Raw genomic sequence first — 22,209 nt, 5'->3', positions numbered from 1 at the left:
TGACTATTCACCTCGCTCTTGACTACCTCGACATCAGGCATAACGGGCTACCATCTGCATTAGCAACTTGTCGGTTTCTTCAGCTACAACATCTGCATCGCTATGTTTTGACTATGGGAATCATTCGTCTTCCTCTTCAGTCTCATCGTCTGCGACTGCGAGAAATGTTAAAGTATATGGTATAAGATACACAAGGATCCGTTTATTATAGTGAGTTAAGATTAGATTCTATCATATATCTAAAGTTATTTAATATCTAAACCATCTATACTCTATATATTACGCTCTCAAAGCTCAATACAAGACCACATTAACCAATCATCATACTCCTTCACTCTCGCAGGCCTTTGTCTCGCGTACGAGAACTGTATTTGGGATCTTAACCCGTTAACTGTATCTTCTTGAGAACTGCAGAAGATATTTAATTCTCCTAAACATATTCAAGATAAAGAATCAAATTGGCACAATAGTATGGGATTCTTTCGTAGTTCGAGTTTAGATGAGGAAGTTTAGATGAGGATGGCCCTGACATGATTTGTTTTGTGTGGGCGACTGAGTGAATGTCTTTTGATCGTTTCCGCCGTATGCTGTTTGGACTGCTTCCTTCTTATTCACTAATTTTTCTTTCCTGTTTGCTCACAGCTTACGTGATCATACTCAGACCTATTTTTTATTTTTTAATTAATATTTTAAAAGTAAATATTTAGATCTGTTTGGCAGAGCTTCCAGAATAGTTTCCTGGCTGGAATCAAGGAGAGCTCTGCCAAATAGCAGCTTTCAGTTTTTAGCTTCCTAAGTGGAATCCGTAGGAGTGATTATCTGAAATAAACTAAAAGTTAAGGAGCTGAAAAAAGCAGCTTCCCCTGATTCACTTCCCGCAGAGAATCACTTCCTCCATATATTTTATTTTAAAGAATCACTATAGAATCACTTTCAGCCACAGAATCATTTCCTCCAGAGAATCACTCCTCGTAGAAAATTTGAATCAGAAAAAGCTCTAGCAAACGGACCCTTAGTCACTTAGATTTATAAAAAAATGAACCCTTTTTTTTCCACGCCATAGGCCATGACGTAGTTAAATGGGCTGCCACCCTAAAGATTTGGACACATCACAGCTCATGACGAGGCCGAAAAGATTCAGATTTGAAGATTTAGTGGTCAAGGGTTTTTCAATATTAGTTAAGACAAAGGTTTTGAAAAATCACCGTTTTGTTTCTGAGGCCTGATACTAATCATAGAGCAAATGAAACAACCAAATCTGCATTGGAAGCCTAATGGTGTAAGCAATGTTTTATGGACCTAGGACACTTCTCATTTCTACCACAAATCAACGGGAACATGTATGGTCCTCAAAGCAGGGGAAGCCGGGAGGGCCTGCTTTACAATTAACGTAGTATTTGTCAATCTCCACCGAATGTTATACATCACTAGGACGGACAAGGCAAACCACATTAGAGGTGAAAATTAATTAACCTAAGAGTATCTACTGATCCAATTTAGTTCAATCAATAATATAAATTTTCTCAAATTGAGTAATTTTTTTTTTAAAAAATAGTGTTATTAATTGAACTAAAGAGGGTTAGTGGATACTTAAATTAATTACTTTACACCCTAAACCACATTATTATTTCTTTAGGGCGCTGCCTACAAGTTCGGTGGGAAACTCCACTCTTGGTGGTAACATAAAAAAAAACGATCTGCAACATCATATATGTAACATAAAAAAAAAAAGTTCAACAAAAGGTGTAAAAATATAACAGAAGGTTGAAACATTCAGAAATAACACTTTCAACATTTTAAAGTTATTTTTTTCGCAGCATTGTCCCAGTTTTCAATACAATGCAAGTCCTAACCCAAGCATGACCGATTTCTTTACTAACACGTGCACGGGCAGGGTAGCGGATCAAAAGAAGGCGTCAAAGGTGCGAATACCGTGTGGCGTTACGGCATTGGTTCGTGCAGAGCCGTGCATTGCTCTGCAGCACCCACGACGGGTCCCTCTTGCTGCTCCGCAGCATCAGGTCGCGCCACCACATGTACACACGTTCGTTGCTGCGACGAGGTTTTCGATTCAGGAAATGGCAAGTTCCCTTCCCTGTCACGCCCGCTCCAGCATGCAGGAGAGATTTCAGTGGTTCGAGATGAAACTAAAAGTGAGCTTTATTGAACATAAATATTAAAATATTTATATATTAATTATAAAGATAATATTTTGGTAGAATTCACGAGCATTTACGATAAGCTTAAACAACTTGTAATGTATCCGTTACGGTAAGCTGAAACAAAATTATCGTAAATGCTGAATAAAATTGTGAGAGATTAGAGTACATGCACGTATGCTTGCGTTAATGCATACTAGCTAGGTAGAGATACTCATATGCCTATGTACAACTTGCTACGTGTAGCTCTAGTTACTCATCGGTATATGCAGCAGTTAGCTTGCAACCATAGTAGTTTTGGAGCTATCTGCTCGCAGGTGCTAGCACCATAGTACAAACGCTGGACCCATTGATCGCTAGAGCAAGCGGGTATCTTTTCATATTTCAAACGTGCGATCTCAACTAGGATCGGATCCATTTGAGGTGAAGTAGAAACTATATAGCAGAAAAACCAGCGACGAAAACTAATATGGCAATGGCTGATGCATGTCCTCGATCGAAGCTGCGGGTATGCGGGACGTCTTGGAGTTATAGTCCTACGGAACGCAAGAAACTAGACTGTCTGTACGGAAAAAAAAAACATGAAACAAGCAAATAACCAAATATGCTAGGCAAATAGGTCACTTGAATTTTTATAGATCGGAGGAACCATGCTACTTGCGTCCTACCATACGAACTACTAAGCCTAACTGCTACTTTAGACCTAATTCTATCTGTTGTCGTACGGACTGTTAGGTATGTATATTATACACAGATACATGAAGAGGAGCCCCTCGGTTTTTGGGGTTCAAGGCGGCCGCCTAGCTCGACCCCCCTCAAGGCCGGCCCTGAGGACACGTGACCTACTGTAGTCTGAGTCTCTGAGATGAGATGAGAATCTTCAAGGTTAGCTATCTTCAACAGATACTTTAAAAATTTATCTCCTATAATACTATTACAGTATCATCTAATATTATTACCATATCTTCTATTTTTTCATCTCCAGTAGCTACCCTATTTTCTAACTTCTATTACTCACCTTCTCCCTTCGGATCCACAGACATACACTGTGAACAATGTTACGGATCCTTAAAACAATCGGCAAATTTACTGTTCTCTGGCTGCTACAATGTCACGACCACAACACTGTAGCGTTGGAAACGCTATCTGCTGGAGAGCGATGCTGCGAGTGGCCACCGGCAAAAAGAGCGGCACATGGATACGGCAGCGTTTTGTGGGCATTGTTAGAGCTACCCTTAGACCATCTCCAGTAAAACTGCTGGAGATGGTCTTAGCCAATAAGACCGAATCGCCTGGCCAGCCTAAGGTTCCCCTAATGTGACCATCACTTAGATATGAACTTCCAAGTATCACTGATGTGGATGGTAGACGGTTGCTACTAAGACAAGCCGAAATTCACATCATTTTCCTCACCCCTTGTTTTCCATCTCTAATACATTCGCTCCTCTTGCCGATGATTGAAAAATACATTTGTTTGCCCTACCAAAATAACCAACATGTTCTCGGTTTCTGAATAGCGATCCAGAATGTTGGTGCATATCCAGTGAAAAATGCTTGTTTATAGGTTCATAAGTTTTTTAAATATCTCCAAGAATTGATAGGGATAGTGATATATAATAAAAGATGATTTCTCAGTGAACAGTGAATAAGCACCAATAAGTAAGCATTTCTCCTTTTTTAGTTTCTATAGATGCAATTGATTTTCCTCTTGAAATTTTGCATTGATGTTGAAAATCACCTTCACTGTATCTAGTAATTTTTCGTAGCTTTTTTTGAGAAATTTATATACCTCATAAGGTATTGAGATTGTCTGTCTATTTTCACCAGATAGACGCTCCCAGAATACACAATGTACGTTTCTCTCTGTGCAGACCATGTGCAGTAAACATGGATGCTTATGATACTTACATGGACGAGAAATGCATTTATGCGCACACACCGGCAGAACAGACATGCATGCATACACGATCACGCTTCATTGCATACACTGTAGACGACAATGTACGAACAATTGTCCGGGCCGCGTACAAGCTGACAAATAATGCATAGGCCTACTTGAAGTCAAAGTGTACCTTGATAGGTGCCCACAAATAAGTCTCAATTTGTACCTGTTCCAGCATGAGAATTTGTTTTTTTTTTACTCGGCGTGGATCAACTCTGTTTTGACCAACTATTATCATCGCTAGTCTCTCTTCAACTAGCTACGGACATTCCATTTCCCAACTTCCAAAATTTAATACTCCCTCACTCCAATCCCAAATATAAATTAATTTGGCTTGGGCATAAGAATTAAGGTAAGATGTACAATCATCCTACTTTTCATTAATTATCGATAGAGTTAAAGCGTGTGACAAGTTTATTTATTAATTAGTGTATATTTAAATAAGGATATATATATGGAAGAATGAAGAAAAATATGTATTGGAGTTGTCATGAACTTATATCTGGTGCATTTACGAGAAATTTATATGGACTTATATTTTGGATCATAGGTAGTACTGCATAAGCACAACACCCATGAACGGAGAGAAATTTTATAAGATCGGGTCTTTCGTAGAGACCCGTGCAGCGTTTTGGCATGTGTCCCCATGTGCGTAGGCATGCACAAGTGCACTGTGCAATCGCGCATGTACAGCGCGAATAAGGGTCTCACCGGAGTCTTACACGCGTGGACCTCATAAAATTTCTCTCCCCCATGAACTCCTTGCCTCCTAGAAATGCGGAATCTCTTCTTGCTTCTCCTATTTCACAACCTTTAAATTTTCTATCTTTGACACGTAACTTCTATAGGGTTTTGTCTTACCCTATCCTTGGTAGTCCTAGCAGTATCCTTTACTAGTCACTCAAGACATCTGTACACAGTGACTTATTCCACATTAAGTCAGACGCTAATGGTGGCCGCCAAATAACATTTGGAAGGTTGAGCTCAAGATAAAGGTGGACGGCATTTTGGTAAGAAGCGAGGGTTTTCTCCAGGTTGAAAAATATGGGACATAAAGAGTGGAAGTTGTTTGAAATTCAGTTGAAAGTTTTGCAATCTGAAGAGTTTACACGTTGTTAGCCACGGGTTCACTCGGAGCAAAGAAGGGGTGGGCTGTCTGCAAGGACATTGGTGATACGGGGCAACGTAGCCTCAGATGGAGGAGGGGCAACTAGAACGAGATGCCCACCAAAAGAGTTGGTGATCATGGCCATCCGTTCATTAACAAGTAACAATATTATGAAATAATTTGCATGAAGCTCTAGATAATAACTTAGGTAGATCGACACCATCAAAGCTGGCCTCCAGATTTCCCGGAGGTGATCTTGATGGTGTTTTCCTTTCTGCCATCTGCATCGGCGCACCATCGGCCTCGCTACACGCTGCCGGCCTTGCTGGCCACTGTGGTTGAGGTCATCTTATTCCTCATGTCTGCAACAATGGATCAAAGGGTTGCTCCTGATCCAGGGTAGATCAGAAGTCCAGCCGGCATCCTTGAAACGGGACAACACCGACCTCGGATCGGTCTGAAAGGGCTCTCGGCTTTCCTTCTCCTTCTGTTGCGGAGTTCATCCAAGCGGCCTGCTTGGCTGGATTCTCCGATGATGAGATCATCCACGAGGAAAAGGGTGTCGACGATGGTGATGATGATCTGATGACCTCTCGCATTGTCAAGGCTATGGCTAACCATCTCATCGTCAACTGCTCGAACCCTAGCAGGGTCGCTGCTACTACGAAAGTTGGTGCTCCTCCTAATCGCTTATCGGAGGCTCCCAAAGGCCATGGGCACCGGGGGGAGGGAAGCCGTGGATGGCTTTTGCGGCCCTGGAAAGGTCCGCTGCCAAAGGTGGGGTCTCCTCCTATTGCTTTCGGAGATTACCTATCGGAGAAGCTGTTGTCCATGACAAAATCTAACCTTCCAAACAAGAAAAGGCCTTGTGTGTTTCCCAAATTCGATGATAGGGTCAACCAAGGCGGCATCAAAGGATTGGTTGTCTCCTCAGTTGATAGGGCACCCGGGACAACACATGGAAGAAATTGGAAAGATGTATTTGGTGCCATATGGGATAGACGCCGAATGATACATCCAAAGTTTCCCTTTGAAGGCATTGCTTCCATTTTTCCATCCCACTGCCGTGCGAAGAGTAAAGAACTGACACAAACTCAAAAATTATCATACGCCCAGGTGTTGATGGCCGGCGATGGTGAAGAAACTCCCTTTAGTCTGATGCTCGATAGTTCGAGGGGAGCAGGGTGGACCTCCCATTTGGCGAAAAACAAGCCGGCTCAGATGCCTCCAGGCCGGGAAATCCTCAACAACCGTTGGTGCCGATCTTCAAATCCCTGACATCTGCCGATTTGACTGGTGCTCTTGGTGGTTTCGGGGACAATGCTGGTCCTGGTTCATCACAACTGAGCATCTTCTCATTTGGAGCCTTGGGTGTGTAGCGGCCACCGGCTAGGGGGGAGGGACTTTCCATCGCCCGTGCATGGCTAGCCTAGGGCGCGATCGAGGAAGACCACCGGCGACACCTTCTTCTACCATGGGTGTTGCTTCCTGGTCAAACAAGGTTGTGATGCCGTCATCTTCGCTGATTGCAAATGATGTCACGAAGGGTGAAAAAGCCCTATTGCTTCTGATGTAAGACCAAAGGGCATGTTGCAGAGCAATGTGATGCGAATATATACTACAAAATCTATGACAAAAAGGATCACCTACCTACCAAGTGTCCGTTGTTTCGGCTGCCCAAGCCAAATGTGACCCTCTTTGGCTTCAGAGGGACCAAACTTGGGTTCTTTCATGTCTCTGAGACCAGGCATAAAGGTATCGTTCCTCAATCATCCCCGGTTGCTATCGTATTTGTAACAGATGGACAGGTAATAGCAGATGTGATCCAAAATGAACTTAGGGGTCTCATTCGCTCGAATTGGAATTGGGAGGAAATACTTAAAGGGGCGGACACCTTTCTTGTAGCTTTCCCTACATTGGAGGAGCTTCACAAGATGGTTAAAGTTGAATTTCATCTTAAAGCACATGTGAGGTGGTTTGTACCTTGCCTTTCATCACTTTCGCTGTTACCAAGTCACATAATTGTCACACCGTTCAATCCAAGACGCCGACATCGTTCGACCCCATCAAACAGCGCACCAGCCATATAGGCTTCTGCTGCATCTGCTCTCTTGGAGTCTCCAGTTGCATCCACTTTGTCTCGGGTGCCTAAGTCGTCCTGTGTGCGGTGGCTGTTATATGCCATGGGTGAGTGGCTACATCGACTCTACTCGCATCCAGGGCTGATGTGACGTCTCAGATGGCGCGCTTACTCAGGGTGATGCGGTTTCTACGGTGGTTGTGTCATCCCTGGTGGATGCTTCTTCCTAGGTCGATGTAATGCCCTTGGTGACTACATTGATTCCATCGATAGGCCTGCCTTCTGCTCTTCTGGTGTATCCAGCTGCTGCCTCTATGGTGGAAACTCCAGACATGTCCTCGGTGGAGCTGCCGGTGACTGCTAGCTGCCTTGGGTGCGAGTCTTCTCTGACTTTTCTCATGCCTGAGGCCACGACATCTTCCAAGTGGACCACACCAGCTCTGGTAGCAATGCGGGCTCAGGGAGATGTGTCATTTAATGTGGTTGTGATGTCTCTAGTGGCTACATCACCACTCCTAGCACCGGTTGTCATCCGCCAAGGGAACGAAACTACTTCGACACTACTTGTGCTTGGGACTACTGCACCGTCTAATGAGGCAGAGACTTCCCAGGTTGCTGCGGTGCCCTTGGTACCTGCTCCAATTCATATGACCAAGGTAGCATGTGCTGGTCTATGCCGAAGCGGCCGCTACAATGCGGTTCTTCTCATCGGACGACATCACTGTGGTGGACAAAGATTCCATGGACAAGGCCATGAAGCGAGCTGCTGCCCGTAATCTGGATTCTCCAGTGAAGGATAGGAGGGTGACTGATCTCTCCAAGTCACCATACTCGGCTACCTACTCTCATGACGCTAATTTAGATTTGCCACATTCTTCTTCCAATTTTTCTATTGCTTCTTTACTTAATGATAGGTTTACTTCAAATTTGGGCAAATTAGGTGTTTCTTTGGGTAGTTGTAGCAATGGGATAACTCTTTCTATCAATGCTCTGAAACATGTAGAAATTGATAGGATGAAGGTGGCACCTAATTCCAAATCAACGAGCAAATTGTCAAATAATGACTCCACAAAAGTGTTAAATCCCTTTGGCGGAAGTGATGGCGAGGACACCGAACCTAACGATGTCCTACTCGCTCACTTGGTTAAGGAAGTGTCGGAGTTCGATTAGGATGATGCGGAACTAGACATAAAAATTTGTGACCTTATGGCTACTGCTAGAAAATCTAAATCATCCTCTAAGATAAAAAGGCAAAAGGCTCCAAATAGCGCCAAGAAATCCAATAAAAATGCTTCCCAATGAAAGGTATATTCTGGAATAGCAGAGGTCTATCCGACTTGGCTAAATTTCGGTATGTCGCTGATGGTATTAGGGAGCATAATATGGATTTTGTGGCTTTATTGGAGACTGGGAAGAGCGATATGTCAAGATCGAATCAAGCCTGCCTTTCAGGAGGAGCTGATTTTGTTTGGCATTGTCTCCCCCCTCGCGACAGGTTTGGAGGCACACTCATCGGGATTAATGCATCCACTCTAGATTTGTCTCTGATTGCGAAAGGAGAATTTTTTTGTCAAATTCCATCTAAGCGACAAGATAGACAAATTTAAATGGATCCTTATGGCAGTCTACAGACCATCGTAGGATGACTTCAAATCTAGCTTCCTAGCAGAGTTAGTGTGTGCCTGCCAGCAGAACCAACTCCCAACCCTGATTGGCGGGGATTTCAAAATCTTGAGGAATAGTAGTGAGAAGAATAACAACAGATATAATGATTGTTGCCCTTTTCTGTTCAATGTTGTCATTGATAGCTTTAATCTTAGAGAAATTGCTTTAACGGATCAACAATATACTTGGGAAAACTCCCTTCCGAATCCAACTTATGAGAAGTTAGATAGAGTTCTTATGACTACAGAATGAGAGTCTAAATATCCTTTGGTCTCTGCACATGTTCTGGATAGAGGTTTTTCGAACCACATGCTCCTATTGCTTGACACTGGAATGTCGGCTTTCCTAGGGAACCATAGGTAGTTCAAATTAGAACTTGGCTGGTTCACTAGGGATGATTTCCATGATTGTGTGGTGGAAATCTGGAATAAGCCGATAAAAGGGCGTAACCATGCCCAACAATGGAATAACAAGATGAGCGTCCTGCGCATACGGGGTTGGATGACCCATACTAGTGGTACTTACAAACAAGAAAAATTCAACCTTCAGTCCATTGTAGATGATTTGGATATTACCGCTGAGGTACATAGCCTGACCGACATTGAGAGGGAGCAGTTGGCTTAATCTAGAGATCAACTGGCCAGACTTCTTCATGAAGAAGAACTCAAGATGTACCAGCGTGCGAAGGTGACGGACGTCTTGCTAGGTGATAATAATACCATGTACTTCTAGATGGTTGCCAATGGCAAACATAGGAAGAAACAGATCTTTTCCTAGAGCAAGAAGAAGGCAAAATTGAAGGCGATAGTACTTTAAAGGCATTTATTACCAATTATTATAAGACCTTGTTTAGACCCCCAGAGGATAATTCTTTCTCACTGGATGAGTCCAGAAATGATGATGTCACTCCGGTCTCATAGGCGGAGACTGAATTCCTTACGGAGCCCTTCTTGGAGAAGGAAGTTCGAGATTCTGTGTTCATCATGGAACACAATAAAACTCTCAGTCCAGATGAATTTCTGGCAAAAATTTTACCAGAGATTCTGGGATGTCATCAAGTTTAACTTGATGACTTTATTCCACGAATTATATGTGGGTGATCTGCTATTGTTCAGTCTAAATTTTGGAGTGATAACACTTCTACTGAAAATCAAAGAGGCAAATTAGATTCAGCAATATAGACATATTTATTTGTTGAATGTCAACTTCAAGATTTTCACTAAGGTATCCACAAACCGGATTAATTCGGTTGCAGATCGAGTGGTCAGTCCAACTCAAATTGCGTTCATGCGAGGACGAAATATCCTAGAGGGAGTCATCATCTTACATGAAACAATACATGAATTACATAAAATGAGTGGTGTAAGGTCAAATAGCCTTCCCTTCTGCACTTTACGAATGAATGGTTTCTCGACCAAGTGGATTTCTCAGATTGAGAGGTTTCTCGACCAAGTGGATTTCTTGGATTGAGACTTTCATTTTGGGAGGCAATTAAAGTGAATGATGACGTCAGACCTTTTTTTCAAACAAAAAAAGGTCTCCGACAAGGTGACCCATTTTCCCCAATTTTATTCAATATTGTAGCTAACATGGTAGAAGTTCTTATCAAAAGGGCCAAAGTAGATAGGCAAATTTGTGGGGTGGTACTTTATCTTATAGATGATGTTATTTCTATTCTACAATATGCTGATAACACGATACTCTTTATGCATCGTGACCTTGGAAAAGCTTGAAATATGAAGCTATTGTTTTGTGCTTTTGAGCAACTATCGAGCCTTAAGATCAATTTTCATAAGAGCGAATATTTTACTTTGGTGACTCCCAATCCATAACCGAGCAATACATCGAGCTTTTAAGTTGCGGTACTAGTAAATTTCCTTTGTGATATTTAGGCATTCCTATTCATTATAGGAAACTGAGGAATGCTGATTGGAAAGGGGTTGATGAATGGTTGGATAAGAGACTCAATAGTTGGAAAGGAAAACACATTTTAACTGGTGGGCGACTGACACTGATAAATTCAATACTTATCAGTATGATGTCTTTCTTCGTTATTCCAAGGGGGTGCTTAAAAAACTTGTTTTTTTGCTCTAGGTTCTACTGGCAAAGTGACGATCAAAAGAAAAAAATACGGCCTTGTTAAATATAACATTTTATGTCGACCCGGAGATCAAGGGGGTCTAGAGATTCAGGATCTAGATACTAAGAATATTGCCTTACTTAGCAAATAGCTTTTTAAGGTGCTCATGCTAGATGGAATGTGACAACTATTGATTCGCAATAAGTATCTGGGTTCTAAACCCTTATCACATGGTCAGTGGAAAACTGGAGATTCACATTTCTGGGCTAGCCTTATGAAGGTGAAGCGAGATTTTTTACGTTTTGGAACCTTCACTATCAAAGATGGCTCCCAGATCATGTTTTGGGAAGACCAGTAGTTGAGAATTTCACCTCTGCGTGAACAGTATCCATGCCTTTACAATATAGTAAGAAACAAGTAGAATATTATAGCAGAAGTCCTACAAACCTTCTCTCCAAATATTTCTTTTATAAGTGACCTTACAGTGCCAAAATTAATAGCATGGAATGTTTTACTTCCTCGAATCTCTAATATTGTGCTCAGGCATAAAAAAATCATCACAGCAAGCATACAGGCATAAAAAAATTCTCCCAGCTATATGTTTTTCATGGTTAAATATGTGATAACTAGATTCTTGCATTTTCATGGCATTTCAGAACATCATGCAGGCATCAATTGTGTGCTGGACATTTGGGTTTAGCAAAGGGAGCAGCTGGGAAGCATAGAGACCAATCCAGGAGAGTCAAGCTCCACGTTGAAGGTGACTACCAGAGGGTAGAGGAGGAGTAAGGAGAAACCTATCACCATCTCGACGGTCATGGCAACGCTAGAGAGGTAGCGTGCCTCACCAGCACGACAGCGGCAGCACAGCCATGGCTGAGCCACCCCACCGAGCTGAGGAGGAGGAAGAGGAGGTTAGTGTTGAGGCCAGGCACACGAAGGATCTCCTAGGAGCATCGCCACATCACCAAAGCCGAGGAGGAGGCTAGTTGGTGGCGGCTGCTATGAGGCCCTACGACGAGCACCACCACTAGACCAAGCCAAGGAAGAGAGGAATTGGCGTAGAGGAGGGCAGCTAGAAGTACAAGAGCTACTTTGGAGCTCATCGACGATAGCTGATGACAACGAAGGTGCCATGGTTAGCATCAGACCGAGCTAGGGTTTAAACACTAGGTCTCCTGATTGACCGAGTCCACGGTGGAGAAGAGCTATGACCAAGGGGGAAAGGAGAGGAGGCATCGAGGATCTCCCTGGTGAGCAGCCAAAGCAGTGGAGCCGCTGGAGTCAGCGGGGTCGAGGTAGTTGGGTAGAGGAATAGAGTAGCACGAGGAGTAGAGTCATGCAAGGAAGGAGAAAGAAGGGTGCTTGGTTGAATGCGATAGAGAAAGGACTCGGTCGAGTTAGACCCAATCGAGGGGAGGTCCAAGGGGCCAGGTGGGCTAGTTGGGTTGACAGATTTGGAGAAAGGCAGCCAAGCCAGGCTGGGCCAGGGCTAATTTAGTCCTAGGCTAGTCCTAGGCTTGCGCCCACATGGCTAAGCCGTATTGGGCCTTTGGGCCAGAGTTTGGGTCATCCTTTGGTTGAAATCCCCTTTTTAACTATTCTTTTAATCTAGGATATTTTTATTCTAGAAATCTAATTAACCTTGATTAAGAAATATGAAAAACTAAGTAATATGGAACTATTTTTCTAACTAATAATAAATATTAGACAATAGGATAAGGTTGTTTTATAAAAAAAATTCAACTTACACTTCCAAAACTAACCAATGACCTTATCAATTAAGAGGAAAACCTTCTAGAGCATCAATCGAGAGTTGGATTAAGTGCATTGACTTAGATTTTCATAATCGTTGGTTCCTTAAGATAGTATATTTTAAGTGAACACCACTCTTATTGAATCCTTCGATCCAATGGTTTTTAGGCTTTGGAACAGACTCGTAGTTTCAGACTCCGTCTGAATCTAGCACTCCAACATATTCCCTATTCTAGGCTAGTTCTAATCTTTGCTTATGTTGAGAAGCTATTTTTAAAAGCGATGTTTCAACTTATTATATGACTATCACCTGCACGATCACAACACTCTAGCAAATCAAGTTAGAGAACCTATTAATCATGACTAGTAACTATGCAACAATATCATGAGGTGATGTATGTTATGCATGTTCTTGAATCTCTCACTAGTATCTCATTGCTTGTTTGGTTAAGCTAAGGACCCATTGTGATGAACATCCAATACCATAACAAGTGCATTAACCATATACTCGACTGAGTTGGGCTTAACCAAATATCACCTATTGGCGTGTCTTCCGGATAGCCTAACATCCTCCAAAAGATAATCTAAAGTAAGGATAAATATCAAAACGATATGATCGCTATAATTATGCCCTCTATAGCTAGGGACGAGCAAGGATGTAGACACCTATCTATCATGGTTTTGGTTTATGCCAATCCAGTTCCAGTGTCATCAACCAATAGTATGCAGAATTGTCTTGTTGGTGTTGACATGTCATGCATATCTCAGTATGTGAGACATAGAGTGTCAAGCATGCCGTTCTATGGGTACAATAGTGCACCTCTGATCAGAGTCTTGAATGAGATTTCACTCCTAGCTTCAGGGTTATGAAGCGATGTTTATGGCAGAAAAGGGAACCACCACTCGGTTCTATCCTATGATGTTTATTCCAGTAGAGTAAATGATTAAAACTTGATTGTTTTACAATCACCCTCTTTGAAAATTATGCATGAAGGTTATCCCTTAAATGACATTGAGAATATAGTGATAACATTGTGAACCCTACTTGACTCGTGTGATTGTTGATTGCTATTATGGATCTTGCTAAGTACCTTCATACTCGTATTTGTAAACCTCTGTGTAGAAGGTCAAGAAGTAGATTTTAATGTCAGCTGCCGTAGAGTTGGGAATGAGGGCAATACGGAGCTGGAAGTATGGAACTAGGAGGGAGAAGTTCAACAAGAGGCTCATTACCAAGAGAAGTACAAAGAAGGACAGCTCTGATGGCCTAAGGCTTAGGATGGGAATGCTGGGAGCCTGACTCGCCCTAGAAGGGTGAATTTGTGCATTATACACTATCTTTTGTACCTTAATGCTACTCCAGTTTGAAAGATGTCTTAAAGTATTTTGTGACTTTCGTCTACGGGTTCAATATATTGTTTCTTTTATGCTACTCTAATGTGTCTAGCTTCGGTATTTTTCACTTACTGAAGTGATAACTGTAGACAAAGACTTTCCACATCGAAAGTGGAAAAGTCGAGTCGCCACATAAGCATCCAAACACTTCGGCTCCCTTTGGAATAAAGGGAAAATAGAGGAAGGAAATTTGGAGGATTTGAGTCATGTAGGAAACTTTACTGTGAAGCCCTTTAGAACAAAGGATTGAGCTCCTGCAACTCCTATGAAATAGCTTGTTCCAAAGGAAATTTGGAGGAATTTTAGCAAGAGGTTCAATCTCATGGAAAGTTTCCTTTGTGTCAATCTCTCTCCTCAATTTCCTATATTTTTCTGTGCTCTATTCAAACGCTTCATTAGAGACTTTCCAATATTCTAAATTTATGTGGGATTGTAAGTGTCATGCAACTCTAATTCCACATTTTTCCTATTCCTACATTTCAAAGAAATCTTCCGTTTGAGTAATTCCTATGGTTTTTCATTCCATAACATTCAAGATGCTTGACAACTCTAATCATATGATTTTTCTATTTGTAAGTTTCGAAAATCCTGCGTTAAGGGGCTTGTACTTTTGCTATGACAACATTCTTATAGACGTGATGGAAGCTTAAAATGCTGGCACTGTAGCAAACATGCGATTTTAGAAGGGACGTATATTAACTCTCTCACCTATGCCTGCCTCCACTTTAAAACAAGAAAGAACGTTACATCACGGACACACGCGCACCAAAGCCGACACCACCACAGCGCGCGCGCGCACCGAGCCGCGCACGGCACTCGGAAGCGGGAGGAGATCGATGGGGAGCAGCGGGGGCAGCAGCGAGCACTTCCTGCGGCAGCTGAGCTCGAGCGACGGCGGCGCGCCGCACCAGCTGCATGAGTGGGAATGCGGCGGCGGCGGCGGCGGCAGCAGGCGGGGATCGCGCCGCTGGTCCAAGAAGAAGGCGAGGACACGGGGTCACCGCCGCGGCGGCGGGTTCTGCAGGACGGGGGAGGTCGCGGCAGAGCGGAAGCGGGTGATGGTGGTGGTGGACCAGAGCTCTGGCGCCAAGCACGCCATGATGTGGGCGCTCACCCACGTGGCCAACAAGGGCGACTTCCTCACTCTGCTCCACGTCCTGCCCCCGCAGAGAAGCAGCGGCCGCGGAGGTGGAGAGGAAGCCTCCGCGCTCGCCAACTCGCTCGGCTCGCTCTGCAAGGCTTGCAAGCCTGAGGTATGTACTTGTTCATTCATGCACAACCTGTGGTATTTCCCAAAAAAAAGAAACAACTTGTGGTAGTTTGTAACTTGTTTTGCTACCTGTAGTTACAGTGTTATACGGTAAGCAGACAAGGTAGGTTCGTCATATTGTGTTTTAGAACCTTCAGTTATACAGAGTTTAGGTGTTTCACATTCTCTTTGAGGACTTCCATTCCATTAGGTAATGCAGATATGCGTTTTGGAGTTTATTTTAGGAACATTTTAATCATGCTGCGAAGTGTTTTGCAATGTGCATCCTTAATTTGCACCAAGTAGTAATAAGTTTCAACTTTGAAGATAACAAGTAAAATATAGTGACCCAATCAGAAGAGTGCTAGATTTACTGATTTAGCGAGTCAAAAGATTGCTTTTTCAAGTTGTGCGTGCAGTGAAAATTTCTACTTAGAGAGTTACATGGTTGGTTCTGTGGCTTGTTTTCTTGGATCAAGTTCTTTTGGTTCTTGGGCCACTGACTGCCTGGAGGTAAGAGTTATGCAAGTAGGTGGATAGATCAGATCAGAACATTCATGAAAAAGAGAAGGGGATCATAGCCAACCTTTTATTGATGGATCATGGCAGGCCTAAAGATAAAAGGCCTGAAACTTCATAAAGCAAGGTTAAAAAAAGAGGAATTGTGGGTTCCCTCCAGATGCTCAGAATCATAGTCTGGTCTCCCTAACAATTTAGAATTCCCTCTAAGGACGTCTCTAGATAAAATTTCAGGCTTTTGGGGTGTAACATGTACCGTCAAACTCCATTCTTTTTTCACCTGTCAGTGACTAAAAAACTAGCATTTCAGTGTACTTCAGTCACTGTGTTAGCAGTGGATGCATGCGGTATCCCTCGTCTTTTTGCCCGTGAAAAGGGTGTGCTCATGCATCACAAACAGCATCTCATGCGATGTCATACGAAATTGCTTTGCTTTGTGTGATGAATGTTAGGTGGAGGTGGAAGCGCTTGTGATCCAGGGGCCCAAGCTGTCCACCGTCCTCAGCCAGGTGAAGAAGCTGGAGGCGTCGGTGCTAGTGCTCAGCCAACGCAAGCCCTCGCCTTTCTGCTGGTAAGCTCAGCCTCAGCTGCTAGTGGTACTACTACCACACAACATGCATGTCATGTGCACGCACCACGTTCACATCCATACCCCTTGTCACGGACGGATCAGGTCTGTTCCGTGCAAAGGTGAAAGAGAGAATAGAATAGAATAGAATCTAACAAAGCTGTCATTGCACATCCTATCGTACTGTTCATGGCCATTGTTCTTCAGATTTCAGAAACGAATGTGTCATAGTTTTCATGGCCATACTCTCAAATGTGAGTATATTTAGCAGCTCGAGTTTTCTTTGTACAATAAACAGTTTGGCGAGCTGGCAATTATAGGAAGAACAGAAACTTTATCAGGGAGCAGAGCAGGAGCAGGAATGGGGGCTCTGGCTTGGGTAGAAAACTAGCAGACAGCAAGAGCCATGTGCCATCCATAAACCGGAGATGCCTTTCCTTGTCCTTCCAGCTTAAACCCCATCTCCCGAATGGAGCAACCAGCAAGAACCATAGGGGTGCTGTGTGGCCCTGCTACCGCTGGCCTCCTGTTGCTGTTGTACTCATGTGAAAGTAACATCTGAAAGTTCAAAACCACACGAGAAAGCTTGCAGCCTCAGAAAATTTACCGAGGGGAAAGTTACCATTTCACCATGTACTAGTCCTAAGCAAATGTTTGTGTGTGGCATTTGCAAATGTACGCAGCTTCCTGCGGAGCCGCGGCGAGGAGTTGGTGGAGGAGTGCATCAACCGGGCGGAGTGCCTGACGCTGGCGGTGCGGCGGCAGAGCAAGGGCATCGGCGGATACCTCATCAGCACCCGGTGGCAGAAGAACTTTTGGCTCCTCGCTTGACTCACAAGGCCTCCTGCTGCGACTGCGATGGAAATGTTACTGCCAAGGCTTAGCTTTTACAAGGCCAATAAGTAAATGCATCTGTACCTTTACAAGGCCAAGGCGTAGCGTGATCTGTGTGTGTGAAGCTGTGATGTGTTGTTGTATTCTATGATTCTATCTACCCTCTTGGTTAGCTGTAGCCTTCCCTCACTTCGCTGTTGCGGGCGTTGTAAAGCCAAAAGCTGATCCGTCCGTTCTCGTGGTGTCAGTTTGTTTGAAGAGCAGGAGTGCAGGACGGACGTTGCATAAACTACGGTTTGTATTTGTGCGATGTGTTTGTTTGCTTGCTAAGTACTACCATATATCTGAGGTGTTTGACCAACTGTCTGAAGCGTGGTCGTGTATGCATGCATGTCTGTCTTGCCGGTGTGTGCGTAAATGCATTTCTCGTCCATGTAAGTATCTTAAGCATCCATGTTTACTGCACATGGTCTGCACAGAGAGGAACGTATACATTCTGGGAGCGTGTATCCGGTGAAAATAGACAGGCTATCTCAAATGCGTTATGAGATATATAAATTCCTCAAAAAAACTACGAAAAATCACTAGGTATAGTGAAGGCGATTTTCAACATATCCATGCAAAATTTAAAGACAAGAATCGATTGCATCTACAGAATTAAAAAAGAAGGAGAGATACTTAGTTATCGGTGCTTATTCAATATTCACTAATTATTTGTCTTTTCGTATAGATGGAACAAAGCTAATTTTAATCTTGAAATTTTGTGAAGGTACAGAACATGCCCTTATATATCCTTATCAATCTTGGAATATTTTTAAACTTCTGAACCTACGACTTTTCACCGGATCTGCACGACTGCACCCACGTTCTGGACCGCAAATGGAGAAACAGAGAGCATGTTTACTTGCTAAGTATTTCACAGAGCACTCTAACCAGGGTTTTTTACCAATATAAATAAAATTTACCAGAGATCACCGATAACCATAATTTATCAGATATAACAGATCAAAATTCAAACAACTTTAAACAAAAATCAAATAAAATTAAAACAAAATACTAAGAAATATGATAATTTTTTTACCAGGATTTACGGTAAACCAAATATATCGGATATGCCGGTCCGATTTTTTTCCCTGCTCGTAGCACGATTTCCAAAGCCTCAAAATGTACGGCAACAGACATGCTCCATGTATCTGCAAAGCCTGAAAATGTAACATGATTTCCAGGACCCGATCGAGAAAAACCCGGCGCGCGGGGACGCCGACGGATCGGTCGATGGACACGGCGACAAATCCGGCAGGGAGTCAGGGACCATGGCTAGCCTTGGATTAAACCTCCTTCACTGCCGCACAGGGAAAGCCGGTGGTGCGGCCATCATTACGGCCGCGGAAATGGCAAAGCTGACGGAGGCTGTTCGTTGTGGCCATCGGCGACCCCGCCGCCATGATGGTGCGTACCGAGCGACTGTTGCGACGACGGTGGTAACTCGACGGAGGCAGGGCCAGGCTTTTGCTACCACGGGGGCAGGCGGGTTCATCATGGATCATGATTCCCGGGCGTTCAAGGCTAGCTCTCTCTCTCAACGGCTTCACTGGGGAGCAATTCAATCCTACTGCCTGATTGCGGCATTTACGTTTTCGGTTTCATGATGTTGTAAGTGGAACTTTTCGGTTGTTTTATCTGATATTTTTTCGGTTTCGTGCGTGGTGCTGAAAAGAAAGACGCACGTACGGCGAAATAGAGGAGATAAACGAGCACACAAGAAGAGAAAATTTAACATGAAAAATCCAAATCTGGAAGAAGAAAAAAACGATTGTAGCATTGAGGAAAAGACCCACTATATATCGGAAGAGTCAAAGGTGGTGTAAATCGCATCGAGTAAACACTAATTAAGGTTGAGCTAAGCTCAAAAATTTGCAGAAATCATCCTCCATTCCCACAAACCCTATCTTCCTGTCACTATTCGGACATCAGCAGAGATCTAATAAACGGACAAGGATTCCCTGACGTCACGCGCCGTCGCTGACGTGTGGGGTCGGACCCAAGCGTCAACAACGAAGTCACCATGACATCGACATCAGGGGGTCCAAATCCTTAATAAACATGTCAATCAGTCGTGTCTTCACGTGTCCCAAACACAGGCTTCGATTGATCATTGTTGTAGCATCAAACTCGCCGGTTTTATAGGCGGCCTTCTTGAGGCAGGAGGCAACCGGCCCCCGACGTGCAAAATCAGGAGCGCGGGGCCCGGGCGGCCCGATCTGGGTAAACCGGCGCACGAGGCACGAGGCAAGGGATTTTTTATGTATTTTTTCCATAATTTTCCAGATTACATGTCCGTTTCAAAAATAATGAAGTATATCCTACTGTTGCCCGTTCAACGGGCGACACCTTTGGCCTAGGCTGGCAGCGCATTTAATAATCAGGGAGATGAAGGTCTCACCCGTTCAGCGGGCGAGACCTTGTTCTTGCCCGCTGAACGGGCGAGATCTTCCTCTCACCCATTCAACGGGCAATACCTTCGTATAATTAGTTTTTTAATAGAATTTGTATTCGGTGTAAATTGTAAAATATTGCACATTAATTTTTTTCAATTTTTTTATTTAGTTGTTGTAAAAGCGTGTGAAATTTTTTGTACGAAGTGACGTTGTGAGAATATAAAATCTAATTTATCGAACAATAGTAGTTATGAAGAACAAATATCATATAACCTGGCACGAAGTTTACATACGCTGATAAACATTACATGGGACATGGGTTTTTCATCGCTATGGACCATAACAGTAAAGAGATGACAACAAATGTTAGTATGTACGGTATGCCTAAAGACTAACCTAATAGCGTGCCGCTGCTAAACCTAACATGCCTTAGAGAATGAAAATAGGTCGGGATACAATAGATGCTCTCTATTGAGTGCACCTAAGATATTTGACTTTTCTTAGGGCATCGGACCCCCACCTTAGCGCGACGGGCTCTCTCCCGCTTCCTTTCCCTCTCTGATTTCCATGCTTGAGCCGCGGTGCGCTCCTTCGCGGCGTTCCTGATGCACTCCTTCTCCTGCCGCTTCATCCGTAGTTCCTCCTGACGTCGCTCGTACTCGCAGTGTTGGTAAGCTTCCCTCCTCTACCGCATCTCCATGTCCATCCACCGCTTCTAGTCCTCATTTTGCTCCATATCGAGCCATTGCATAAAGTCGCAGATAGGTGGAGGAGACTAGGGATGGCAATGGGTCTAGACCCGTCAGGTTGTACCACCCTATACCCGTACCCGTGTGAAAAAATTATGCCCGCTTACGATATTTACCCATACCCATACCTATGCGGGTAACGGGTCCCAACGGGTTACCCACACCCGAAAACTCACCCTCAACGATCGGGAGGGGCGACAGAGGGTGAGGCGGCGGTGACGGCAGGGAGGGGTGATGGAGGAGGAGGCAACGGCGGCGAAAACCACTGGGAGGGGCGGTGAAAGCCCACCTAGGCCCAACTAATCTGATCAGGTACACGAGTACGGGTAGTAGGAGAACAGGTACGGGTACGGGTAGTAGGAGAACGGACCCATACCCGCTCCACCCGATGGGTGACAATTTTTCCTATTAATAGACCCGCGGGTATGAGAAGTGGTCCATACCCAGCCCCTAATAGAGTAATTACCCAACGGGTTTCGGGTTTCGGGTTTCGGGACCCCATTGCCATCTCTAAAGGAGACTGGACAAAAGAAATAAGAGGTGAGATTAGTAAGAAAGTGCATGAAATCGTGTGGAAAGTGCCACATGAGTGATCTATATCACTATCCCGGTGGGTACTTATACGATTTATGTCGGGACTTGTCGTACTGGTAGTTGGCACACATGAAAAAGCATAGGCCATATGTGTAGGATATGTCCTAAGACTAGCGAAGCCTACAAGGGTCATCATGGAAGCACATCGGTGGTTCGAACTCCTAGGAGATGAAAATCCTCGAATATTTTTTGGGTGGGTTTGGTGGAGCTGAGGAAGACATTACAGTTGAGAAAGCTAAGGAAGGAGTGGTCTATCCATGGATGAGGGTAGGATTATTTATAATGGATGGGGGCTGGTGAATGGACTGAGTGCACGGGCTTGGCTGGGCACTGGAGCATAGGATTCCCTGTGAAAACTGAAAAAGTTGTGGCATTGATGCTCGGTAGAGATTCTCTGTGGAAGTTATTGCTTGGTATGGTCATTTCATTCTGTAAAAGTTTAAGTAGATATTATTACCTCTACATGTAAGGCAGAGAATCCAATGAAATCATTGGGCTTAAAAAAAACTTATTGGTAGAATGATAAATCCCGATCATTTTATTGAAGAAAGTAAAGTATATCACGTATAAAGTTCATTGTAAGCATTTATTATATGTCTGTTGCTACAGTACGTAAGGTAATATACCCCGTTATGTAACATTTTATTTATTGTATTTGCAAGTGTTATAGTAGTAGGGTTTTTTTATGTGAAGGCTTTTTATTTTGAACGTTGCAAGTGAACGATTTGAAAGGGGATATAACTGCACTATGGTCCTCCTTGGTATCGATCGAAAACACAGTTAATAAAAACATGATTGATAATAAAGATCCCATATTAACATCCAATATGATATGACAGGTACATAATATAAATACTAGCATGGAGTACACGTAAAATATTAACACGGAGTACTACTACATAACACCATGAAACTAACAATGATATAGAATCCTACAGGTTACGTCCCCTCTTAGGGGTGACGCCCCTAGTCGCATCTGTCCTGGGGACCCTGCGCCTCATCGCTCGCATGTGGTCACCTGAGTACATCAGGCAGTTCGGTGGAACGACTGGTCGTTCAGGTCGGCCAGAGGGC

At 43.6% G+C, this 22,209-nt stretch overlaps 1 protein-coding gene across 1 annotated transcript; it reads left to right on the top strand.

The window, feature by feature from the left end:
- Window positions 1-14,903: 14,903 nt before the first annotated feature.
- On the top strand, window positions 14,904-17,720 carry LOC133928928 (uncharacterized). The gene is made up of 3 exons (XM_062375459.1): window positions 14,904-15,437; window positions 16,405-16,523; window positions 17,204-17,720. The coding sequence occupies exons 1-3, from the start codon at window positions 15,021-15,023 to the stop codon at window positions 17,349-17,351; spliced, it is 684 nt and encodes a 227-aa protein (XP_062231443.1). The 5' UTR covers window positions 14,904-15,020; the 3' UTR covers window positions 17,352-17,720.
- The last annotated feature ends 4,489 nt before the right edge of the window (window positions 17,721-22,209 follow it).

This window comes from Phragmites australis, chromosome 9 (genome assembly GCF_958298935.1).
Source record: "Phragmites australis chromosome 9, lpPhrAust1.1, whole genome shotgun sequence".
Lineage (NCBI taxonomy): Eukaryota > Viridiplantae > Streptophyta > Magnoliopsida > Poales > Poaceae > Phragmites > Phragmites australis.
This window is presented reverse-complemented; position numbering and strand designations above follow the sequence as displayed.